General features: G+C 41.4%; 1 protein-coding gene across 1 annotated transcript in view; it reads right to left on the bottom strand.

Moving 5' to 3' along the window:
* The window catches only part of FNDC1 (fibronectin type III domain containing 1), a 139,259-nt gene that overhangs the window by 46,271 nt on the left and 70,644 nt on the right, over nucleotides 1-22,344 (bottom strand). The window contains exons 7-13 of the mRNA XM_077812162.1: nucleotides 21,970-22,157; nucleotides 21,644-21,751; nucleotides 17,746-17,934; nucleotides 12,503-15,754; nucleotides 10,073-10,191; nucleotides 7,605-7,716; nucleotides 3,580-3,945 (exon numbers count right to left, since the gene is read on the bottom strand). Of these exons, the coding sequence (XP_077668288.1) occupies nucleotides 3,580-3,945; nucleotides 7,605-7,716; nucleotides 10,073-10,191; nucleotides 12,503-15,754; nucleotides 17,746-17,934; nucleotides 21,644-21,751; nucleotides 21,970-22,157 (4,334 nt within the window). The remainder of the gene's footprint in view (nucleotides 1-3,579; nucleotides 3,946-7,604; nucleotides 7,717-10,072; nucleotides 10,192-12,502; nucleotides 15,755-17,745; nucleotides 17,935-21,643; nucleotides 21,752-21,969; nucleotides 22,158-22,344) is intronic.

Raw genomic sequence — 22,344 nt, 5'->3', positions numbered from 1 at the left:
TCCCCAGATACCATTTACATTGTCTATTTCTAAATCCAGTTACAGACTTCTGTAAATGGGGGGCTTAGGACAATTCGGTAGGCGCATCCAGGCCCCATTTTTGAATATAAAGAGCTGTTTTCTGATGCTGCTTTCAAATGATGAGTGGGTTGAATTTACACCTGGTGTATACAAGCTCAATAAAACTGACTTCGGTGAATTTGTTCTTGCTTACTTCAGATCTAAATTTGGCAGTGTCATTAGCTTCTATTGCTGCAACAGAGATACAATGACAAGCAAGGTCATTGCTTTATATTTAATGTGGGGAAAGGAAGTTCTGTATGGCCCTCTACTTTATTCACTTAGAGCCAAGCCAATCTTTCCCCAGCTCCTAGGAGTGACATGCTGTTTTTCTTGCTTGCCAATCTATATCTGCTCCTTGTGTGTCTTCCAGTTATATCTTCCTACTTTACCAACAAAAACAAATTTTTCCTATGGTTAGAACACTGCGGAGGCAACAGCTATAATGACTGAGATGGCTTCGGTCTCTGTTTATAATCCATTCATATTCAAAAAATGACAAAAGAGAGTGAGCGAGAACTAACAGCTATGAGAGGCAGTGTTGACTAGTGGACAGCGCTCTAGACTGGGACCCAGAAGATCCGGGTTCTGGTTCTGGTTCTGCCACTCACCTGCTGGGTGACCTTGAGGAAATCATGTCAGCTCTCTGTGCCTTGGTTTCCCCATTTGTAAAATGGTGATATTTATACTGACCTAATTTGTGAAGTATTTTGAAATCTATGGCTGTAAAGCACTATATAAGAGCTAGATATAGTTATCAGAGATGGGCCAAGCTCCCATACTCTGCTCAGAGCTAGAAAAAGTTTGGGTCCAGATTTGCATTTTGCAGCTAAGATCCAGCTCTGTTATTCATGGATGGATCCGGCAGCCAGCAGTCATTAAAGCAATGTGACACAGTGACAAAAGTCAATGGAATTACACTGATTTGCACCAGCTGGGAATCTGGCCTGCAGATTTTATAGTCTAGACGCCATAAAGCACTTGCTTCTCATGGACAGATGATGGTAACTGATAGATATACAAAATTAATGTGAAGTGTGGAAACGGTAAGCAACCCCTATATCTGTTGGTATAGTGCAGCTGTTCATCACGAATATCTCCATCCTTCTACCATAGCACTGAGAGATGTGATTGAAGAGTTAGACTAGCTAATCATGTTAAAGAGGGAATTTATGCAAATTATTTTTAATCAACTGAAAAGGGGTCATCTACAGAACAGTTGCAACTCAAGTGATAGTGCATGTCATCGGACAAATAGTCCAGGGAAACCTGGATAACAGGTTCCTCTGGATTAAAGTGTTAAAGATTATAGTAGGAAAAAAGTGACTATATAAAAAGGCCACCTATTTGCTCAATAGTTCTGCACCCATTACGGCTTTCAAGCTCATCTTCTCACTTTAGTGAGAAAAACAAGTTTTTATTCCTACTGGCAGACAATGAACAGGCAATACAGCTATGGAAAAGCAAGATAGTTTATATTCTGCTTCATACACCATCAACAAAATTGTCAGCTAAATTCTAAGGACTCTGTGCTACTTCTACTGAGGTCAATGGCATTTTTGTCATTTACTTGAGTGGATGACGAAGCAGGCCATAAACACAGAATATGAGTTAATAGCTGCTTATGATGAGGCTAGAAGCAGAAAGAACCCAGACTCACTTTCGTATCCCAAATTGAGGCCCCAACCAATTCAGCAGAGAAATTTCACGTGCCTAACTTTCAGCACATAAGGAGTTCTATTGAAAATCAAAGTTCTCACATGCTTAAGGTTAGTCATGAGCTTAGGTACTTTGCTGAATTGTGGCCTGAGCTTGCAGGGTTGGCCATTAGCTTGTAAACTGAGCACATGTGATATGGAAATGATTGAGAGAGAATAAAACTACAGCCCTGCCATCCCTTTTCTGGTGAGGACAGTACTTTAAACCTCATAGCACTGCTCTTTCAGCCTTTAAAGATGCATCTGTTTGTTCAGAAGCCAAAGACCTAGGATGTTGGCCAGAAGAGTGACCATTTAGTTACTTTTAACTTATACAGTGCCGCATAGCCATCTGGAAAGGGGGCAGCTACGTCGAACTAAATCAAGACTGTGATTCAAAGCCCAAGGAAGTCACTGGGATCAGGCCCCAGTAGCTAGCTGATAACAAGTATTCATTTTTATGAGAGTCTCAATAATGATTTGTGATCTGACAAGCCTTGGAGAGTCTTTGCAAGTATGTGTTGTTTCAGATTGCAGTGAAATACTGAAACATTCCTCTTGCCTTTGTCAGATGGCAAACACTTCGAGTTTTCTTTTCCACAATCAACGGTCATTGGCAAGTTCGGAAGATCGCTTTTCAAAACAAAGTTTTCATTTTATATTTTTGTAACTGTGCAGTACAGCCACACATATTGTGACTCAGGGACTGGGGGTAACAGGATATCAACTGGCAGAGGGCACAAGGGTTACATCGGGTTTTACAGGGATCCCCGGGTCAGATTTATCCAAAACAGTTCACTGAAGGAGGGCATGTGATGTCTCTACCAAGAGCCAGTGGCCCACTGGTCATCACAGTCATTGGAAAATGTGTGTATGGACAATATTTAAGAAGTTATGTGTCTATCCCAAAAATTACGTTCTTAAGGTCCTGCCTGGTTAAGGCAGGTCACCAGGAGGTGACATATCTCAGAAATTTCCTTTCAGGCAAGAGATAGCAGATACCTACCTCCCTGTCTGGTCATATACGTTCTGTGTATTGTATGCTTCACAATGTAGGCCTATTTGCATACTTAGCTAGGGGCTAAATAAGAGATGGCAAAATCTACAAGAGAGGATATTTCCAAGATGAAACAAACAGCGGGGGCAGGAGGCCTATCTTGGGGTGCAAGGAAATACAGAATCCATTGCACAGGAGGCAATCTAACAGCATGTGTCTCTCATGAAGGATGGTCAAAGCTAAGCCTGGCTATAAAACACTGCAAGGATTTTGGATGAGCAATACTCTACAAGGCAGAAGAGTATCTTGTTAATTACGGGTAGGCTGTAAAATACATATAAAGTAAAATCATAACACGCAAACATTTGTTTCCAGTAATTCTACTTGTTACAACTTAAATCTCTGTGCTATGTCAAATAAATGTACATATGATTTCACTATAAACATATCTCAGTGCTGTGTGTTAAGCGGACTGATGATCTGGGGTGGAACTGGTAAGATGCACTCTACTGGTATGCTCTGGAAGCAGCAAATCTGTGAACATGATGATTGTCCAGCAGACCAGGGGCTGGACACTCCAGGGAGATGCTTGGAGGGCTCAAGAGTTGGAGTGTGCTTGTTGCTAAGCTGTGGAGAGACTACGGGGTCTGTGATGCCTAGAGGGAAGTGCTTGTGTTGCCGATGGCTGGAGGAGTTGGGGAGCTGACCAATGGCAGGCACACACAAGACTTTGTCACACTATGGACAGGTGGTAGCAAGGTGTCTCACAACCTTGGCTACCCCAGGAAACATCACACCTCCTATTTGTGTTTATATTATTGTTACCTTCTGCATTGCATTCAGGCAGGCCATCAAGCCCTTTTACCAACTTGCCATCCTCATCATACTGAGCATCAGTGCCTGGGGGACACGTAGGTAGTGGTTTCTCTGTCGGGAGCTCAGTAGTCGTTGGTTCAGCAGTGGTGGTGATGATGGTAGTTGTGGTTGTAGTTGCAGTTGTGGTTGTTGTGGGAATTGTGGTCGTAGTTGTTGAAGAAGTTGTTGTCTTTTTAATCATTTCAAGACCAATCAATGGTTTCCCTCCAAGGCTTACTACTGGTTTATCTTGTGCACTTGCTAGAGGTTTACCAAACCGCCCATGTCCAAACAAGGGTAATCCATCAGGACTCACTACTGGAGCACCACCAGCATCTGCAAGAGAAGAACAAAAGAAAAATATCTAATTGCAGATTCTCTATGTTTTTAAATCATGGTATTTAGCATCAGCAGATTTCCATTTAGGATCCCAGAAGTGCCATACCTAGGGGCATGGAGAAATGATTCAGGAGGACCTCATACAAACCACAGTGTCATCCACTTTTATTAGCGGTTCTCTGAAGAGCTGGATTCCCAAGAGTGTATCAGAACTAGTGAAGAGAGGTATAGTAAATCCTGACTTAAAATAGGTAAACCCTGCTGGCTGGGATGCTGAGGACACAGCCCTTTCCTTGACTGTGATTCAGCAGCATGTAATAGCACCCAGAAGAGGTTTCATATATCCATTTCACTCATGTGCAAAGATTACACCTACTTTCATCTCACATAGGTAAGTGAAAACATACATGGACAACTGTAAAAGGATTTATACCCTGACCCCTAATGTTATACACCAGAAGCAAGGTTAAAAAAAAAGGATACTCTGTTAGGATGCTGCAATGAGAGAGAAAAGGCCTATCTTAAGTTATGGATATAGCAGATGTTCTCTGTAACTGTGTTTCATCTGTGTGTACTACGCGAGTTCATGAGACTTATTTAGATGGATTCATACGTAACCACCAGTGATGTCACGTATATCCCACAGCTATTTTTTATTATTTCCTATTAGTCTTAAAGAAAAAGCCACAAACTATGCTGTGGATAAATTAAGGGAAAATAGTTATTTATATCTATATACTGGGACAAAGTTCCTGCTCTACCTTGGTGGGTCTTGCGCTTATTGGCGGATTTGCTCTCCTTGGAGCTTCACGGCAGCCCTCTGTTTTTCTGAATTCACAGTCCAGGTCGACTCCTCCTGTGTCTGACCAGGAGTTGGGAGGATTTGGGGGGAACCCAGGACTGCCCTCTACTCTGGGTTCCAGCCCAGGGCCCTGTGGAATGCAGCTGTCTAGAGTGCCTCCTGGAACAGCTGTGCGACAGCTACAACTCCCTGGGCTACTTCCCCATGGCCTCCTCCCAACACCTTCTTTATCCTCACCATAGGACCTTCCTCCTGCTGTCCGATAATGCTTGTACACCTCAGTCCTCCAACAGTCCACGTTCTCACTCTCAGCTCCTAGTGCCTCTTGCTCCCAGCTGACACACAGATTGGATCCAGCATCTCTCATTTCAAACTATAATCCAAAAGCAAATCCAAATCCAAGGTGGGATCCTACCACTAAGATTTTCTTCCTCCCCATTTCTAACGATGAGCCATATCATGAAATCCTTCTCAAGTGTGAAAATCAGCCATATGAGCAAACTGGAGAATAGAGGAAGGAGAATACTGCAGAACACTATTCAAAGTGATTCATGCAGATTCCAGGTAGCTGGCTTAGTTTGAAGATATATAGCCATATGCTAGAGATTTACTGATGAAAAGTGCAAGATGAGGGTTAGGTATTATTAGATTTTGCTCCTCCATGAACATTTGAGCAATGGAGTTTGTGGTCACCTGAACATTTTAGGAAAGTTGTTCACCTAGGATGATAGCCACCCCTGTACAGAGAGGTCAGCAGAAGGCCTTGCATTACTTAAGGCCTCCTTGTGAGCTTCACTCCATGTGCACCCCAGTATTCATATTAATACACTGGAAGACTCACCCTTCGTGTAGAAAGTCCTCACATCCGTCATAATACCATGTGACTTAAAGGATCAATCACAAATATCAAATAGTAAACAACCAAGAGTCAAAGACATAGACAAAGCAACCCATAAGATGGAATATATTTGCAAAAAGTTATCAATTAGGAATAATAACTACATTAGCTAAAATAAAAATCTATTCATGGATAATTCCCAAACAAAAATAAGGGCTAAACTCCCTGGATAAACTGTTCACTACAAATAGTTTGTCCAGCTCTACTGAAAAGAACTACAAAAACTGAAGAGACACACATTTTTACAGAGCTTCTAATTCTGAGCAAAGTTAAAATGATATTTTTAAAAAGTACACAACAATGACAAGTTGAAGCCTTATAAGGAAACATACTTAAAATAATGGACATCCCAGTGAACAGGTTTTTGGTTTTAAAAAGAACCACTGTGGCCACAGGGGAGTATATTTGAGGGGTCTGAACTGTGGAACTCATTCCTACATGAAGTTGTTGAGGCCAAAAATCTTAATGAGGTGCAAAAAGGGATTGGACATTTATATGTATAACAAGAACATCCGGAGTTGTCATAGTTAATGGGAACAAAAATGAAAAAATTAAATTCATTAAACCTTGTGTTTCAGGGTTTAAACTGATCTCCAACTATTAGTGATCAGGTTGAAACTAATTGGGGGTGGAGCAGATTATCCCACCTCTGCTTCTGCAGTGTCTGGTGCTGGTTGTTGTCAAAGACAGGATACTGGACTAGATGAACATTTGGGTCTTATCCAATATTGCAAACAGCTACATTTCTTTTATTTTATTTTCAACTCTGTTCAAAGGGGATGCTGTCATGATTGATGTATTTTTAAGAATCCACACATTATTATAGTCAGAAAGCTGGGATTTTTCTTCCCCCAGTAATTTAAATCTCAGCCACAGGAATACTAAGTGTCCTTTGAGCAAATGACCTACCACTTTAAAATATCCACTTCAGGGAAAAAGTCAGCAGTCATTTGAAATTTCCATCTCGGAGTTAGTTTTGTGGCTAGATCATAAGCTGATACATTTCATGGGCCAAATTTTGTCTGGCAAAGTGAAGCCAGAGGGCTAAATCCTCTACTGCCCTGCCTGGCAACCAATCAGGGAAGCAGCAGGGATGGGTTGTCAAGTAGCGAGTCATGGCTCTGATTCTCTGCCTCAGGCCCAGGAACAGAGATGCAGGTTCCACTCATTTTGTATCCAATTCTGCCTCCTCCAGGATGTCACAGAACCCCATTCTGTTGCACATTTACAGGTGCAATTACAAAGAGATAAAGGGGGATGTGGCCACAGGGAAAGCAGACGTGGTTTGCAGTATAGTTGTGAGTGGCAGTCCCCAAAAATGTTATCAATTGTTCCTATACCAAACCACCCATGCAAATTATCCCTGTTCCAAGCAGGAACAGCTCTGTGGGAGGCTGTTCTCTGGCTGAATAGAGGAGCAGGTTAACACTGTTTGTACAGTATATTTCATACCCATACCTATTTATAGATTGAAGAGGATATAATTGTAAGCTCTTCAGGGCAAGGACTGCACCTACCTCTGTGTTTGTCTAGCATCTGTTAAAACAGGGCCCTAATCCTGTGTAGGGGTGGTGTGTAGCTGAGCTCTCCCTGGAAGAGCCTGGAGTAGGAATTATCATCTTCCTTGCTTGCTCCATGTAGGAAGTAACTTAATGCAGCCCTTTTTTGGGCTCAGGTTACTTCCTCTCATGCTGGCTCAGCTCTGATCAGGTTGAGAGTTGAACTCTCCCTCCCACCTACTTGGGGGAGGAAGACACTACTGGGTGCAATACCACGTACCCCTTCACACTCATGCAGTGAAGAGGATATTCCCCTTATTGCCTTGTGCTGCCGTATTAAGCTGGGCCACAATCTGGCCCTAAATAAAATCAATATGCCACTTCTGCCATATTTGCCAGAATTTTGCACCATTGATATGAAAACTATTTTTTCTTTAGGAAAAAAGTCTGTCCTTACCAACAATAGTGCGTCCATCTCCTCCTAGTTTCACTCGGAGGGGGTTTCCTTGGGAATCTTGGAGGTATCTTCCTTCAGCATTTAACACTAGCCCTCGATCGAGATCTACGATCTAAAAAGCAGTGATAGAAATACTGAAACTCACCTGACATGAAAGAATGGGAAATTAAATTATACCATAATAGTAATTCCAGGGGAAGAGAGAAGTTTGGAGTTACATTTTTAGAAGTGCCTGAATCATGTAGGGAGAGATTTTCAAAGGAACAAATGGCAGTTAAGCCCCTAACTATTAACTGTGCCTTTGAAAATCACCTCATTAGGAGTCGAAATCCATAGGACTCCAAAATTACTTAAGCACTTTTGAAAATGGTATTTAGGCTTGTAAGTGCCTTAGGCCCAAGTTTTTAAAGGTACTTAGGTGTTGCTTAGCCAGCATTGTAATGCCTAAATAATTTAGGAGCCTAAATCTAATTTTCAAAGGGAAGCCAAAATCCCATTGACAATCAATGGTAGTGAGGCTCCTAAGTGCCTAAAATCACTTTTGAAAACAAGTGTTAGGCTTCTAAATCAGTTAGGCATTGAAAAGCTGAGCGCATCAATGCCCTAAAGACCTTTAAAAACCTGGGCTGTAGCCACTTTTGAAAATTTTACTCACCGTTTAATTTTAATTGTTTCCAGAAATGATTTCATTTGTTTAGAAAAGGAAACCAAAAGGTTCACATGCAACAAGCTAGACAAAATGGAAGACAGGTGCTAAGTGTCAGATCAAAATAGTTTACATTTTTTAAATGCCCGTGTGCATGTTTTTCACACTATCTTGAAAATGTCTTCCAAACCAGGCATTTGAATATGTTCATCTAATACACACGAAGAGCGCTAAAATGCCATATGACATTTATTTATTCTCATGCTGTGATTCCGGTTGCAGGGTACCTTACTCTGTGAGTATCTTCATTGATTTCAGTGGGACTATTTGAGGAGCGAGGCACGAATCAATGTGGGGCAGAAATAAAAATTCCTTCCGTACATAGGCTGGTTATCAACAGGGTAGGTGGGATTTGCCCTGAATGGCAGATTTTAGAAGGCATTTAGGCACGATAACTAACAGCATATTGGAAACTATGAGGAAAGGGATAGAAAGCAAGACAGACAATATTATAATGTCCACCCCTTCAATACTGTGTCCAGTTCTGGTTGCCCCCATCTCAAAAAGGACATAGTGGAACTGGAAATGGTTCAGAGAAGGGCAACAAAGATGATCAAGGCTATGGAACGGCTTCCAGATGAGAACAGACGAAAAAGATTGGGACTGTTCAGCTTGGGAAAGAGATGACTAGGGGGTGAGGTGGGAAGGGGAATAGAATAGGGGTCTATGAAATCATGAATGGCGTGGACGAAGTGACTAGAGAAGTGTTATTTACCTTTTCACACGGTACCAAAACCAGGGACCACCTGATGAAATTAGTGGGCAGCAGGTTTAATACAAACAAGTACTTTTTCAAACAATGCACAACTATCCTTTGGAGCTTATTTTCATGGGATGGTGTGAAGACCAAAACTATAACTGGGTTCAAAAAAGAACTGGATAAGTTAATGGAGGACAGGTCTATCGATGGCTATTGGCCAAAATGGTCTGGAATGCAGCCCCATGCTTGGGGTGATCCTAAGCTTCCTACTATCAGAGGCTGGGAATGGAAGACAGGGATGGATCACTCGATAATTGCTCTGTACTGTACACTCCCCATGAAGCTCTAGTTCAGGCCACTGTCGGAGACAGAATACTGAGCAAGATGGACCATGATCTGACCCAGTATGGCAGCTCTTATGTTCTTACATTGAAATAGACACCTAATGGAATTTTCAAAAGTGCCTAGGCACTTAACTCCCATTCAAATCAACGGAAATTAGAATCCTAAGTCCTTCTGAAAAACCTACAAGAGGTCTATCTTTATGTGCCTAAACACCTTTAAAAATCTGGTGCTAAGGGCTTGTCTGCATAGGGAAGCTATTCCACAATAAGATAGGGTTTGAGTTTAAATCACTGTGGCTGCTATTCTGGAGTAACTGCCTGTGTGGATACTCTTGTTCCGGAATACAAGTGTCCATACAGGTAGCTATAATGAAATAGCTATTATGGAAGAGTTATTTCAGAATAGCTGTGCTGGTCAGTTTCCCCATGTAAAGAAGAGCTAAGTTTGACATAATTGAAAATCACTTAATTGAAGTCAGTGGGGTTTATGCTGCTAAATTACGTAGGCATTTTTGAAAATACAAACCCTTAAGCCCTAAATCAGCTATTTAAATCACACATCAATAAATAAATCAATTTTTTTCATAGAGCCATCGATTTAAGGCCAGAAGGAACCCTCAGTCTGATCACATTTTATATTCTTTTTGGTGAAGAGCACCATTCCTTTTTTTAAAAAATAAGTCAAAGCATCTTGAATTTCCAAAGAAGGTCACCCTACCCACTTTGTTCCTTGAGGACCATTGATTATTCTTTGTCCACTTGGTTTTCCATTATTACCAGGTAGTATTTTCCCATTTATATTTGTTTTTGTTGTAAGATTGGGCCTACCATTACTACCTGAAATAGAGAAAACAATATATACAGTATTCTTAACAAGCATGTGCACAGAACCAAACCACACTTTACAACATGAACAAATACAATGGTCATTACAAACTGTGCTTAATTATTTACACATAAAGGTATATGTCCAGTACATAAAGCTGTGTTTAAAATAAACTAAATGTAAAGGGTTCGATTCACCAGTACACTCTGGCTACTGTGCATTGCTCTGTTGATACAAAGAAGATGTAAACCGGGCCCAACTGGCTGCTTAAACTGGATTTTTGGCTGCTTTGTATCACTGAAATGGTGCAAAGCAGCCATCACATATCAGTAAACCAGGCCCCAGACCTATTAAAACTAGGAAATTCAAAATTAAATCTGAAACCCAAACCATTATAATGTTTACAGACATTTATAAGGCACCCATCACCATAGTACTTGCATGCCTTTTCCATAATTTACAGTAGATCAAGAAATTACATAGCACCCAAATTAGTGAGTGTATATCCTGAGTGAACCTACAACACCCAAACCAATTTACCTGAAAAGTCCAGAACAAAGGGATTACCAGCCATGGAACTATCTGCTGAAGGATTCCAGTATCTATTGTTAGGGGATCTCATCTTGCATCACACTGTAAGAGAGGTCTAGCTTGGCTCTTGATGATTTTCTGGTGGGAGCAAATTCAAAACCCCCAAGAACGCCTTAGCATCACACTTGCCATTTCTACCCTATGGACTGATAGCTGAAGCATTCCTGCCAAAAGCAAATGCTGTAATGGGGAAAGTGTGTCTGAAATAAATGGCAGCCCCATGCACGCAAATGGGAGCAGAATTTGGCCTGTTGTGAAGTCCCTGCTAAAGAAAGGACCAAATACACTGCAATATGTCAGCTCAGCGGGTTTCATATTAAGAATGTATTTTCATTCTGGAGTTTTTAGCCTTCAGTTGGTTCAGACTAGAAAATTTTAGTTTTAGAAATACATAGCAGACCCAGTCTTCCTCCCATGGAAGTAAGTAGGAGGTTTGCTATTGGCTCAAGAAGCCTGGATCAAAACCTTAGTTTTCATACAAGTCTAAGAAGTAGAAAGAACAAAAAACAACATGCAAAGTGTCTGGGCCTGATTCTCCTCTCAGTTTTATCATGGTAAATTGGGAGACACTCCACTGGAGAGTGACTTTTGATGTACAATCTGGCCCATTATTTTAAAAAGTAGGCATTTAATTTCTGTTGAGATGCACTATTGGAACCCTTTCATGTCTGTGCAGCTGAAAAGCTGCATTCCACACTGATTTGTTCAGAAGAGGACAAGCACTTGTTTTCTTTCTAACATGTTTGGCCTGTCTGCTCTGATCCCTGTTGGATTTTAAACAAAACAGATGCAGAATTTCCAAATAGATCTTTTTAAAAAACGTTCTTGAACTTTATAAGTATTTCTAAAAAGTCCATCACCACATGGAATCACTTTTTTTAATCCAACCACACACTGACCTTTTACAAAGAACCCAAAAGGGGTCAGGGGGCGGAAATGTCTCTATAACATTTCTCCTCACCTCTAGAAGAAAACACTAGACTGAAAGAACAAACCTCATCTCACACAGCTTTGTACAATATAATTCAGCTCAGTGCTAGAACAGCATTAGCTTCAGCTAGAGGCACTCAACCTTGGGATAGAGAGTAATTTTAGAATCCTGACCCCACCAAACATATGTGATGCTCACTCAGCATACACTCCCTTTGCTGTTAGCTTTTGTGTTCTGTTCCTGCTGATGAGGTGGTATTCCAGGTCCACACAGATGGAGGTAACTGGCAGATCTAAAAAACTGAAGGGCTTGATTTTTAGACCATCACAGGTGCCATTTCAGTCTACTGGAGTTGTGGGTGCTCAGCACCTCTGAAAAATCAGACTCTAAACTTAATCTCTCATGCAACGAACCAGGATTGTCCTGGAGTCTCCAGGAATTAAAGATTAAACCTCCAGGAATACATCCAATCAAAATTGGCAACTCTAGTGTTGCCCAGTTTCCATACATAGTCCCTGACTCTGTAATCTGATCCCCTTGGGAAGACCCTGAGCCTCACTGATTTTGCAGGACACCCCAGAGGCATATGCATCAGGTCAGATTGTTTGTACAGTGCTCAGCAAAATGGGGACCCAATTCTGATGGGGCTTTCTGGATACTACCAAAATATGAATAATACGGTACACTGAATTATATACTTTAACTTATATCCTGATGAAACAATGTAGCTTTCATCGAACTACTGATAGGGGGGAACATTCAAGACAGTAAAATTAATAAAGTAATTAAAAACATATTACCTTGTCTATATGGAGGTCTGACATATTGCCGTTGGGACAGGTTTCGTGGCCTTGAGCTTTGTAGTCGTTGACGGGGGACGAGAGGGGATGAAGATGAAGAAAGAGTTGGAGAAGCAGAGTGTGTGGGATACAGCTGAGAAGGCACAGATATGGATGCAGAGGAGCGTGGCCAGACCAATCTTGGCTTAGAAGATGTATGTGGTTTGTTAGGGGTCTGAGAAATTCTTGAGACTACAGAAGACGATGACCTGCCTTGTTTTAAAGTGGGAGGCTCTTCCTCCGCCTCTTTTTCTTCTGCAGAGTTTACTTTGTGTATTAGACGAGAGCCCGTGGGTTTCCTTTTATCCCTGGCACCATTGCCATTCATATTTGTGCTGTCTCTAGAACTGGAGGAAGATGACCATCTTGCAGCTGAAGATAATGTGGGTTTCTCCTCCACTTCTCCATCATCATCATCTTTTGAAACTGACTGTTGAGATTTAGATAAAGAGGAGAAAGGAGCTTTTGAAGAAGGTTCCACTTTTGATGATGGTGACTGGAATGGGCCATATTTTTTCTCATTTTTGGATGCTGTTCTAGTAGGGACCCTGGAACCTGAATGGTAATTAGGAACTGAAGGATCAGTTTGTCTCAAAGAAGTGGAGGATGACTTTGAAGATAAAGAAGTATCCCTGCTATTCTGATTGTCCTTTGCTGTGTCAGTGATGGAGCTAGAGCCTGACTGAACAGGTTTTGATTGATAGGAAGATGACGATGGTTTATATGAATCTGACACATGTTCATTTGAAGTTGCTACCCTGGATCCAACATGTCTGCCTGCTGGCAAAGATGAACTTGATCCTCTGGAAGAAGTTGGAGAGTCATGTTTACTTTTGTGTTCTTCATCAACTTTACTAATTTGAGAAAGTGACTGCTGGAGCTTTGAAAGAGATGAGTTAGAACTTCTCTGAGACAAAGAGGTAGATATTCTCCTAGAAGAAGAGACACCTTTAGGGAATGCAGAATGGGCATTTATTCTGTCATCTGCTTCCTCCTCCTCGGCCACATCCTCATCCTCCTGTAATTTTTCATTACTTTTGTGGGAGATCTGAGAAGGAAGCCAGCCTCTAGAATTTAATAAGGAGAATGGAAGTTGAGGCTGACCAGCATGTGCCTTTTGAGAAGGATGGAGAGGTTTTTTAGATGAAAAATGAGAGCCTCCAGTTAATGTTTTTTTAGACAAAGGTATACTTTGTTTTGATTTCACAAAGGTTTCCTTCACCTCCTTACTGTCCTGATCATCAGGCTGTTGTTTGGAAGCAGAAGACTGTACATGAGAATACTTTTCTGCAGTAGCCGCTGATGAAGACCCAGTGGAAGATGATGAGCCTGATAAGGCTCTTGATCTTGCATCCTGACCATTTGTTACCTGGTGAGAAACACTAGGACTAGAGTGGTGGTTCATTCTAGTAGATGAGGGAGATCTCCCAGATATTGAGGGCAATGAAGAAGATTGGCGGACTGTAAGCAAAGAGCCTGATTTTGTGGGAGTTTCCTCTATTTCTGTACTAAGAAGTTCATCTTCTGAACCAGAGAGCTGTGATTTCTCTTTGACTGGCTCTCTGCGGTGAGCACTAGACTCTACCGAAGGACTTCTTCTTCTAGAATAGACTGCTGCTGAAGATGACTGTCTAGAAGAGGAAGGTGAATGGTCACGTACAATAGTTGAGGGTAATGGTTTCTCATCTTCACCCTCCAGTTCTCTAGTATCTCTCTCAATATTGGAACTAGACCTAGTGGTGCTAGTTGAGATTAGGCGTGCATTAGTCTGAGGATGAACCTTTGAGGAAACAGCAGAATAAGGGGGTTTAGAGGGTGGCAGCTTAGATTCTTGATTACTACTGATCTTGTTTGGAAACTTACTGATTGTATGAGATGACTTGTGCTTGAGGAAATTAAAACGTTCAGAGGCAGTCTGTCCTAAAAAAGACCTAGAATTAAACCTAGAAGAGGAAGAGTCTTGTCTTTTCTCTTCCGCTTCTGTGTCCTCATTATAATTATCATCATCAACATCCCTTCCAACAGACTTACGTTTAACAGAAGATGGGATGCGTGAGTTAGTCGAAGTACGGCTAGCAGAAGCAGAAATAGCAGACTGTGATGCTGCAGCTGCGGTGGCTAATTTTGGATCCTTCAACATGTGAGGATTAGAACCTGAGTGAAGTTTTGTTTGCAGTGATGGAAGTGAATCTCCATCACGAGAAGAAGAACTGGAACTTGACTTATTATTTCTACTCTCTGCCTCTTTGCCATCATAATTGTCATAACTATCCTGGGTATCAGAGTGAACCAAATTAGAAGAGGGATAGCGTGAATGACTTTGAGAGTTTGTAACTGTTGATGATGTAGGTGATTTAATTGGCGCAGAAGAGGTGTGTGCCTTAGTCTGATGGCTCTGGACCACCTTGCGAGACACAGCAAACTGCCGATTCAATGGTAAAGCCAAGTGAGTGTGTTCTGGAGTTTTAGAAGATACTTGACTGGACTCTATTTTTTTTAATGACACAGAATCTAGACTTACTTGTTTTTTCTCCACTCTATCTGCAATATCATGAGGTACATTTTCAGCAGGCAGATTATTTAAAGGGATTTTAGGGGAAGAAGGAATATTAGAGTTGCCTTGTCTCTGATGCTTTGTTTCATTATCTGTGTACTTAGAAATGGACGAAGATGCAGAGGAAGAGGATGAGGAGCGTTGGGTCAATGAAGATGAGGAGGAGCCAAGTTTGTCTGTGCTCGTTTGTCTTGTCCTTGCTGGAGTGCGTGGCCTAACTGGTGTTCTACCTGAAGAAAGGACAGAGTGAAATGGCCGGCTAAGAGAGTAGGGCCCAATGTTTCTTCTCAGATTTTGGGTTTTAGACAAGGGTGTTGGCGTTTCACTGGCGGAATCATGATCATCTGTGACTTCAGTGGATTGGGGATCAGGTTCTCGCTCTGATGTCTTTTTAGAGAATAGCTGTGATTTATTCAGCACCCCACTATCAGTCAAGAGTTTATTCTTAAACTCAGAAAGAGGACTTTTTGTATCTCCACCACTGGGAGAATTAGATGAATGAACAGCAATATGCTTAGAGGAAACTGGTGATTGGATTTTCCGAGAAGGAACAGGAAAGGTTCGAGGTGGGGATGAAGGCACAGCATCACCAGGTTTTTTAGACTCCATATTATCTTGAATGTTTGTTTGTTGATGAACATTTGAATCATCCCTAATGGCTGCAAAAGAGAAAAAAAATATTTTTTTAAAAAAAATTCACGATATATGTAAAGACAGCATAAAAACTGTCTAAGAAAAATGAATCAGCCAGCAAGATCCAGATCATGCTTTACAACATTGGACAATACTTAATTCAGTGTTAGCCATCCTACTGGGAAATACAAATATCACTACATCATCAATTGGGGAAAACTTAAAATAATAAAAATAAAGAATAAGTCAGTTGAGAGTAGGCAATGCTAGACAAATAATTGGAGCCAGATGTTCAGCATAGCTTTATTGATTTAATAGATTCATAGATTCTAAGGCCAGAAGGGTCCATTTTGATCTAGTTCAGCATTTTTCAAAGTTTGGGTTGTGACCCAGTACTGGGTTGCGGCATGTCAGGCACTGGGTCACCCTGGTCAGCACCGCCAACCGGGACATTAAAAGTCCCATCAGTGGTGCTGCCCAGCTAAGGCAGGCTAACGCCTACCTGTTTCAACACTGTGCTGCGCCCCGTAAGCAGTCATCAGTGGGGCTCCGCACACTGCCCCCACCACAAGCACCGGTTCTGCACTCCCATTGGCCGGGAACCAGCCAATGGGAACTGGGGGGGAGGGCAGTGCCTGCAGGTGAGAGTCACAAGAAGCTGCTTGCGCCCTTCCGCCTAGGAGCCAGACCTCCTGCTGGCCGCTTCCGAGGCGCAGTGCGGTCTGCAATGCCAGGACAGGCGGGACACTGCTGACCAGGAGCTGCCAGAGGTAAGTTCATGCCCCAACCCCGCACTCCAACCCCCTGCCCTATGCCTGAGACCCCCCCGCAATCCCAGAACCCCTTCCTGTACCCCAAACCCCTCACACCCAGCCCCACTCCAGAGCCTGCACCCCCACCCCAGAGCCCTGACTCCCTCCTGCACCCCAACCCCCTGCTCCAGCCCTGATCCCCCCCAAACTCAGAACCCCTTCCTGCACCCCAAATCCCTCATCCCTGGCCCCAGCCCAAAGCCTGCACCCCTCCCGCATCCCAACCCCCTGCCCCAGCCCAGAGCCCCCTCCCACACCCTGAACACCTCATTCCCGGCCCCAACCCACATCCCTCACCTCAGCCCTCTGCCCCAGCCCTGAGCCCTCCCCAAACCCCTCATCCCCAGCTCCATTGGGTTGCAGGCATCAACAATTTTCTTAAACTGGGTCCCCAGAAAAAAAAAGTTTGAAAACCACTGATCTAGTCTGATCTCCTGGATAGCACAGGCCATAGAATTTCCCCAAAATGATTCCTAGAGCAGATCTTTTAGAAAAACATCCCATCTTGGTTTCAAAATTGTCAGGGATGAAGAAGAAATCCACCACAACCCTTGGTAACTTGTTCCAGTGGTTAGTTACTCTCACCATTAAAAACATAAGCCTTATTTCCAGTCTGAATTTGTCTAGCTTCAGCTTTCAATGCAGCTATGCTGATGTATACCAGCGGAGGATCTGACCCTTAATGCTACATTAAAAATAAACAACAGATCACATTTTTGTCTATCTAACAATATACTCATAGGAAAAAGCAAATATTTTGGAGTTTTGCCTGAGTAAGGACTGCAAAACTTGGCACATTAACATTTAAAATTTAGTTTTTATATGTTGCAAATATTGTCAGGAAGAGTACAAGCAAACAAAATACAGTATAGATTTCACTGAACACTGTAAAACAAAAGGAATATATATTTTCATGCAGCAGGTCATGAAACAGCCAGAATACTGGTATATGTTTACTTAAAATATTTGTTTCCCTTTATACTGTATGTGCTACGAAGGTGATGACTGACTGGATCAGTATTGCCATGACAGATCTAAGTTTTAAAGCTTATAACAAGCTGGCTATTAAAGAACCTTTGAAATGAAACAGTGTTATGAAACTCTGCAGGTTAGTGGAATAAAAAGCCAATGACTGCAATAAAAAGTTACACAAACAAATCAATGGCAAGAATGTATAGACTAAGTCATAGGCACACGATACTTACCTGTTGGCATAACGACACTGAAGGCTTTAGACTGAGGACCTTGTCCCCTCCTGTTTGCTGCACGAATTTTGAAAATATAGCGTTCCCCAGGCTGCAGACCATCTATTATGGCAGAAGTAGTGTCTCCACGATAGGTGATGGACTTTGCTCCGAATGGTTTGAGAGCCGGGGCGTATGAAAGAATGTATTCTGAAATGATTTGGCAGACGGTTGGAAGGAGGAAACTGAAAACAGTCCTGTTTCCAGCGGACAGACTGTATGGGTAGGATGAATTAGAACGTGCATTACTAAAATTAATACATTAGCAATGCACGTCAAGTCAACAGCTGGAGTATAAAGACATGATATGCAGTAAGCTGAATAAACATTCTTTCAACATATTAGACAAGAATATCTATCTATATAGTAAATTAGCTGATTAAGCATACAGAATACAGGAGATAAATCCTACAGAATATTTAAGCAACAGCCTTCATTGTTGCTGGTTATACCACCCAATAATTGTGATGGGAGCTATGCATCCCAAATGGAAGACAAGTGGAAAAAAATAATGGTTATAAAGTCAAACATTGGGTGGTTTAGCCATCGCTATCACAATTTTTGTTTATGAATACTGAAGATTCAAAAAACATTCTACACTCAGCATTTATTCTAATACAAATGTATCAGATTGAATCTAATGATAGTTAGAAAATTTGTTGAACATAATGAAACACTAACATTCTAACCAGTTTTTAATTGCCTTACAGCTACTGGCAATAAAATCTGATGCAACCAATAACTGTTCTGTATTACTATTACAGAGCTCCTTATGTTAGTAAAATAGCGGTGGTACGGATTGTAAATACTCTGATAGTTAGCAGGTTCAAGTAGAAATTCTAGTACATTTTCATTCTAGTAGAAATTATAAAAATGTTTGATACAAAACAGTGTATGTACTCAACTAACCTTCACGACATGCAATATTAAAAGCAGGTAAAATATTTTGATTAGTGCTGCTTATTCTTTTATCATTTATTTGCTATAGAGTCCTGACACAGTTATAATCACTTTACACTTTAAGGCCCCAATCCTGCAGAAGAATCCCCACTACAACATAGAGCCCAATTAGTTTTTGTGGGACTCCACCAGATGCAGAGGTCTAATCACTAGATCCTTGGCAATACTGGGGCCTTAGGTTCCCTGCTAACACAACATTTAAGCAGGAGCTTAATTTGAAGCCCATGAGTAGTCCGATTGCAGTCAGTGAGACTACTCACATGTTTAAAGTTAAGCACATGTTTAAATGATTAGGGCCTTAATTAGTTTAATTGTCCATACAGAGCAACTATATAGTATATTAAATTCTTGCCTTGACAACTTGAAATCTTATGTAAAAGAAATACCTTATGATGGACAGATGGTAGTAACAACACACGTGCTCCATCCAACACAGTTAAATACATAATTTCCCCCTCACTGACACACAACATTCATTAACTGTAATGGCAGATGATCACCCTGTGCAAGGGACCAGCACAAGGTCTAGGCACTATTTAAGTCCCTCTGAAAACAGCACCTCTTAAAATAAGACTGAAGTGGTGCTGAGGCCTGGCACTGGCCCTCTGCACGTGCGTGAATTTCTCCCTAACAGGAATAATTTATGCATGAAGGCAAGCACATAACCTATAGTTTTCCCCATTACACTCTCAAAAGGCCTTGATTCAGAGAGTAGCATTTTTCATGTAGTAACCTGCAAGATGCCTTTTTCAACCCTCTATCATTTTAAAAATCTTATTATTAGTCATAAAACAGAACTTTAGAAACTCTTTTCTAGGACTAGAGAGAGCAGATCCACAGGCAGATCTACAGAGGGCAACAACATATGAGGCTCCAGCACAGAGCCCAAGGAAAACTATAGCCCACAACACTCCATTACAAAAATTAAGGAACTTATTTTCCCCTCTAACAATTAACCTGTAATGGTTGCAATAAGAAATGTGATGACTGTAAGATCTGGAACAACTCATAAAAACATAGATTAAAAAAGCATCATGCTTATTGTCAGATATGAATGAATTTTACTGATCAGTGCAAAGACTGCTAGTCACTGGAAGGCCTGGAAAGTATTCTTCCTTTCTGGTGGTAAAGAATATCCATATTGGAGGTAAGAAAAATATGATATAGAGGAATGACATAGTGGCACTGGCCAAAAAAACTCTACAACAATTGTTATTTCTGGCCCTTTTGGTTGGCTGCTAGAGGGCAATGTCCTCCATTATTGAGATATGAAAGGTGATCAAAATAGAAAACAAACGAAAAAGCTTACAAGATGTGTGAAATAAAGCTAGTGTTTGGAGTAAACAATGATCACGAGAGACCTATTCCATGATTTTATTTTCACTGTACCTGGATAATTTAATCAGGTTCATTATAAAGCCCTCTCCTGTGGTACACCACATCAAAAGAAAACATTTTGGCCTTCATTTTCCTAAGTGATTTGGGGTGACCAATTTTTCAATCCCCACTTTGTGGCAGCTTAAAATGGCCTGGTTTTCAAGAGTTAAGCACTCAGCCTCTGAAAACCAGGCCATTTTAAAAGGGGCCTCAAGTTGAGCATTCAGAAGTAGAGTCACCCTAAATCACTGGCCACATTTGAAAATTTCAGCAAAATTCAGCAACATGTGCGGATTCCTCAAAACTCAGGGCATGTTTTTAAAATTTCACGTCACATCCATGCATCATCTCACAGGTTATTTCGGGTTTTTTTTTAAGCTCTAGGGTGAAACTTTGCCTCCACTGAAGTGCCTGGCAAAACTCCTGTTGATTTTAGAGGAGCCAGATTTCACCCCTGGAGTGCACACGGCACAAGTCGTTTGTGCTGATATGATATATGCCCGCTCTTTCTCCCTCTGCCATTGGTTTGCTGACTCCTGTGAGTCCACAGTTCTGATAAAACAGCTGTATAATGTTCCAAAGGGATGGAGAGAAAAGCTAGTGGTTCCTTCAGTCATGGGTGAGTGGAAGTAGCCTGATTACCTGCATATGGAGTTTTGGGGGAAAGCTGGAAGGTTGTTCAAATTCCATCCAATTAAATTACTACTGATTGACATACAATGCTACTGTGGTAACTGTTGCTTCTGTATGAAATATCCAATCATCAATGTTTTATGCTTGTTTCTTTAAGAGGGACTTTCACATTATGGTAAACTTTAAAATATCATGAAACATAATTCCACCATTCTGATGATTATCCTACTATCCATGCTCCTTTTTTTAAGCATCAAAAGGTCATTGTACTGCCTCTGTAAACAACTTCTTTCCCCCCTTCTTGGTACGGGAGTTAAATCATATGATTGTATTTGTGACATCACAATCATTTTGAAGGCAAAGGCTTTGACACATCCCAGGCAAAGCACAGTGGCTTCACTGCAGCACGTGGCAAAAGCTGAAGCAGAGCTGGAAAGGAGAAAACTCTCCTGCACATGCAAGAATTGTTAATAAGAAAAGATTACTGGTATGGTCAGCTGCTATTTGCACAAAGTCTCCTTTATTTGAGCTCACCACAGAGTGGAAATCCCTTCTTGAAGAACTTGTGCTCCCTACAGTTGTACAAAAAGGAAAGGAGTACTTATGGCACCTTTGAGACTAACAAATTTATTTGAGCATAAGCTTTCGTGAGCTACAGCTCACTTCACTGGAAGCTTATGCTCAAATAAATTTGTTAGTCTCGAAGGTGCCATAAGTACTCCTTTCCTTTTTTCAGATACAGACCAACATGGCTGCTACTCTGAAACCTACAGTTGTACATTGCATACAGCAGCAGTGTCAGTTTAACTTTATTACTATAGTGTGATTTCTGCAGTTCACTTTGTCTTTAATTTCTCTCTCAATCTATTAACTGGCAGAAATGACCTACCTTTTGCTTTTCCTTCACTCTCTGCAAGAGGGTCCCAAGATGCAGTGACAGAGGTTGTTTTGCCTTTTATTGGCCAAACATCTAAATTTTCAGGTGCACTGGCAGGAGCTGTGAAATAATACACAAGAATGGAAATTAAGGTCAGAAGTAATGGTTATACAGAATGGCATATATTTTTTTGCCCCATGTTTGCAGCTCAACACCTTCTGTGCATCTATTTCAAAGACAAAACACGAAAAGCATTGCTGAAATATAGATCCATCTGTAGCTGCCGTGGATCTACTTTTCAAAAGGTACGTCAGGTTGTAGATAATTTTGATACATACCAGCTTCTGGGGTTCGTTGGTAAACGGAAACACTCCATTTGCCTTCCCTTTCTCCCTCTGAAATTCGCACTGCAAATTCATACATGGTGTCTGGTATCAGGTTATCCACTAACACCCGTCTGTTAGGCACTTGTTTGTAATCCCACCTTGCTGATTCCCCTTTCTCTCGATAACGGACAGCATATCGCCTGGGAATGGAAATGGGAGAGCCAAAAATTCATCAGCTGAACTCATTAGAATCAAACACAGTTCAAGCCTTTTTCTACTAATGTGCTTGGCTTAAAAAAAAACACCCAGTGATAGGGGAAGAGTGAGCAACCATGAGCAAAACAATCTCTTTTAGGCCATGTCTACAGGAGGAGCATGTCACCAGGA

This window comes from Eretmochelys imbricata, chromosome 3, assembly GCF_965152235.1.
Source record: "Eretmochelys imbricata isolate rEreImb1 chromosome 3, rEreImb1.hap1, whole genome shotgun sequence".
In the NCBI taxonomy this organism is placed as follows: Eukaryota; Metazoa; Chordata; order Testudines; family Cheloniidae; genus Eretmochelys; species Eretmochelys imbricata.
This window is presented reverse-complemented; position numbering and strand designations above follow the sequence as displayed.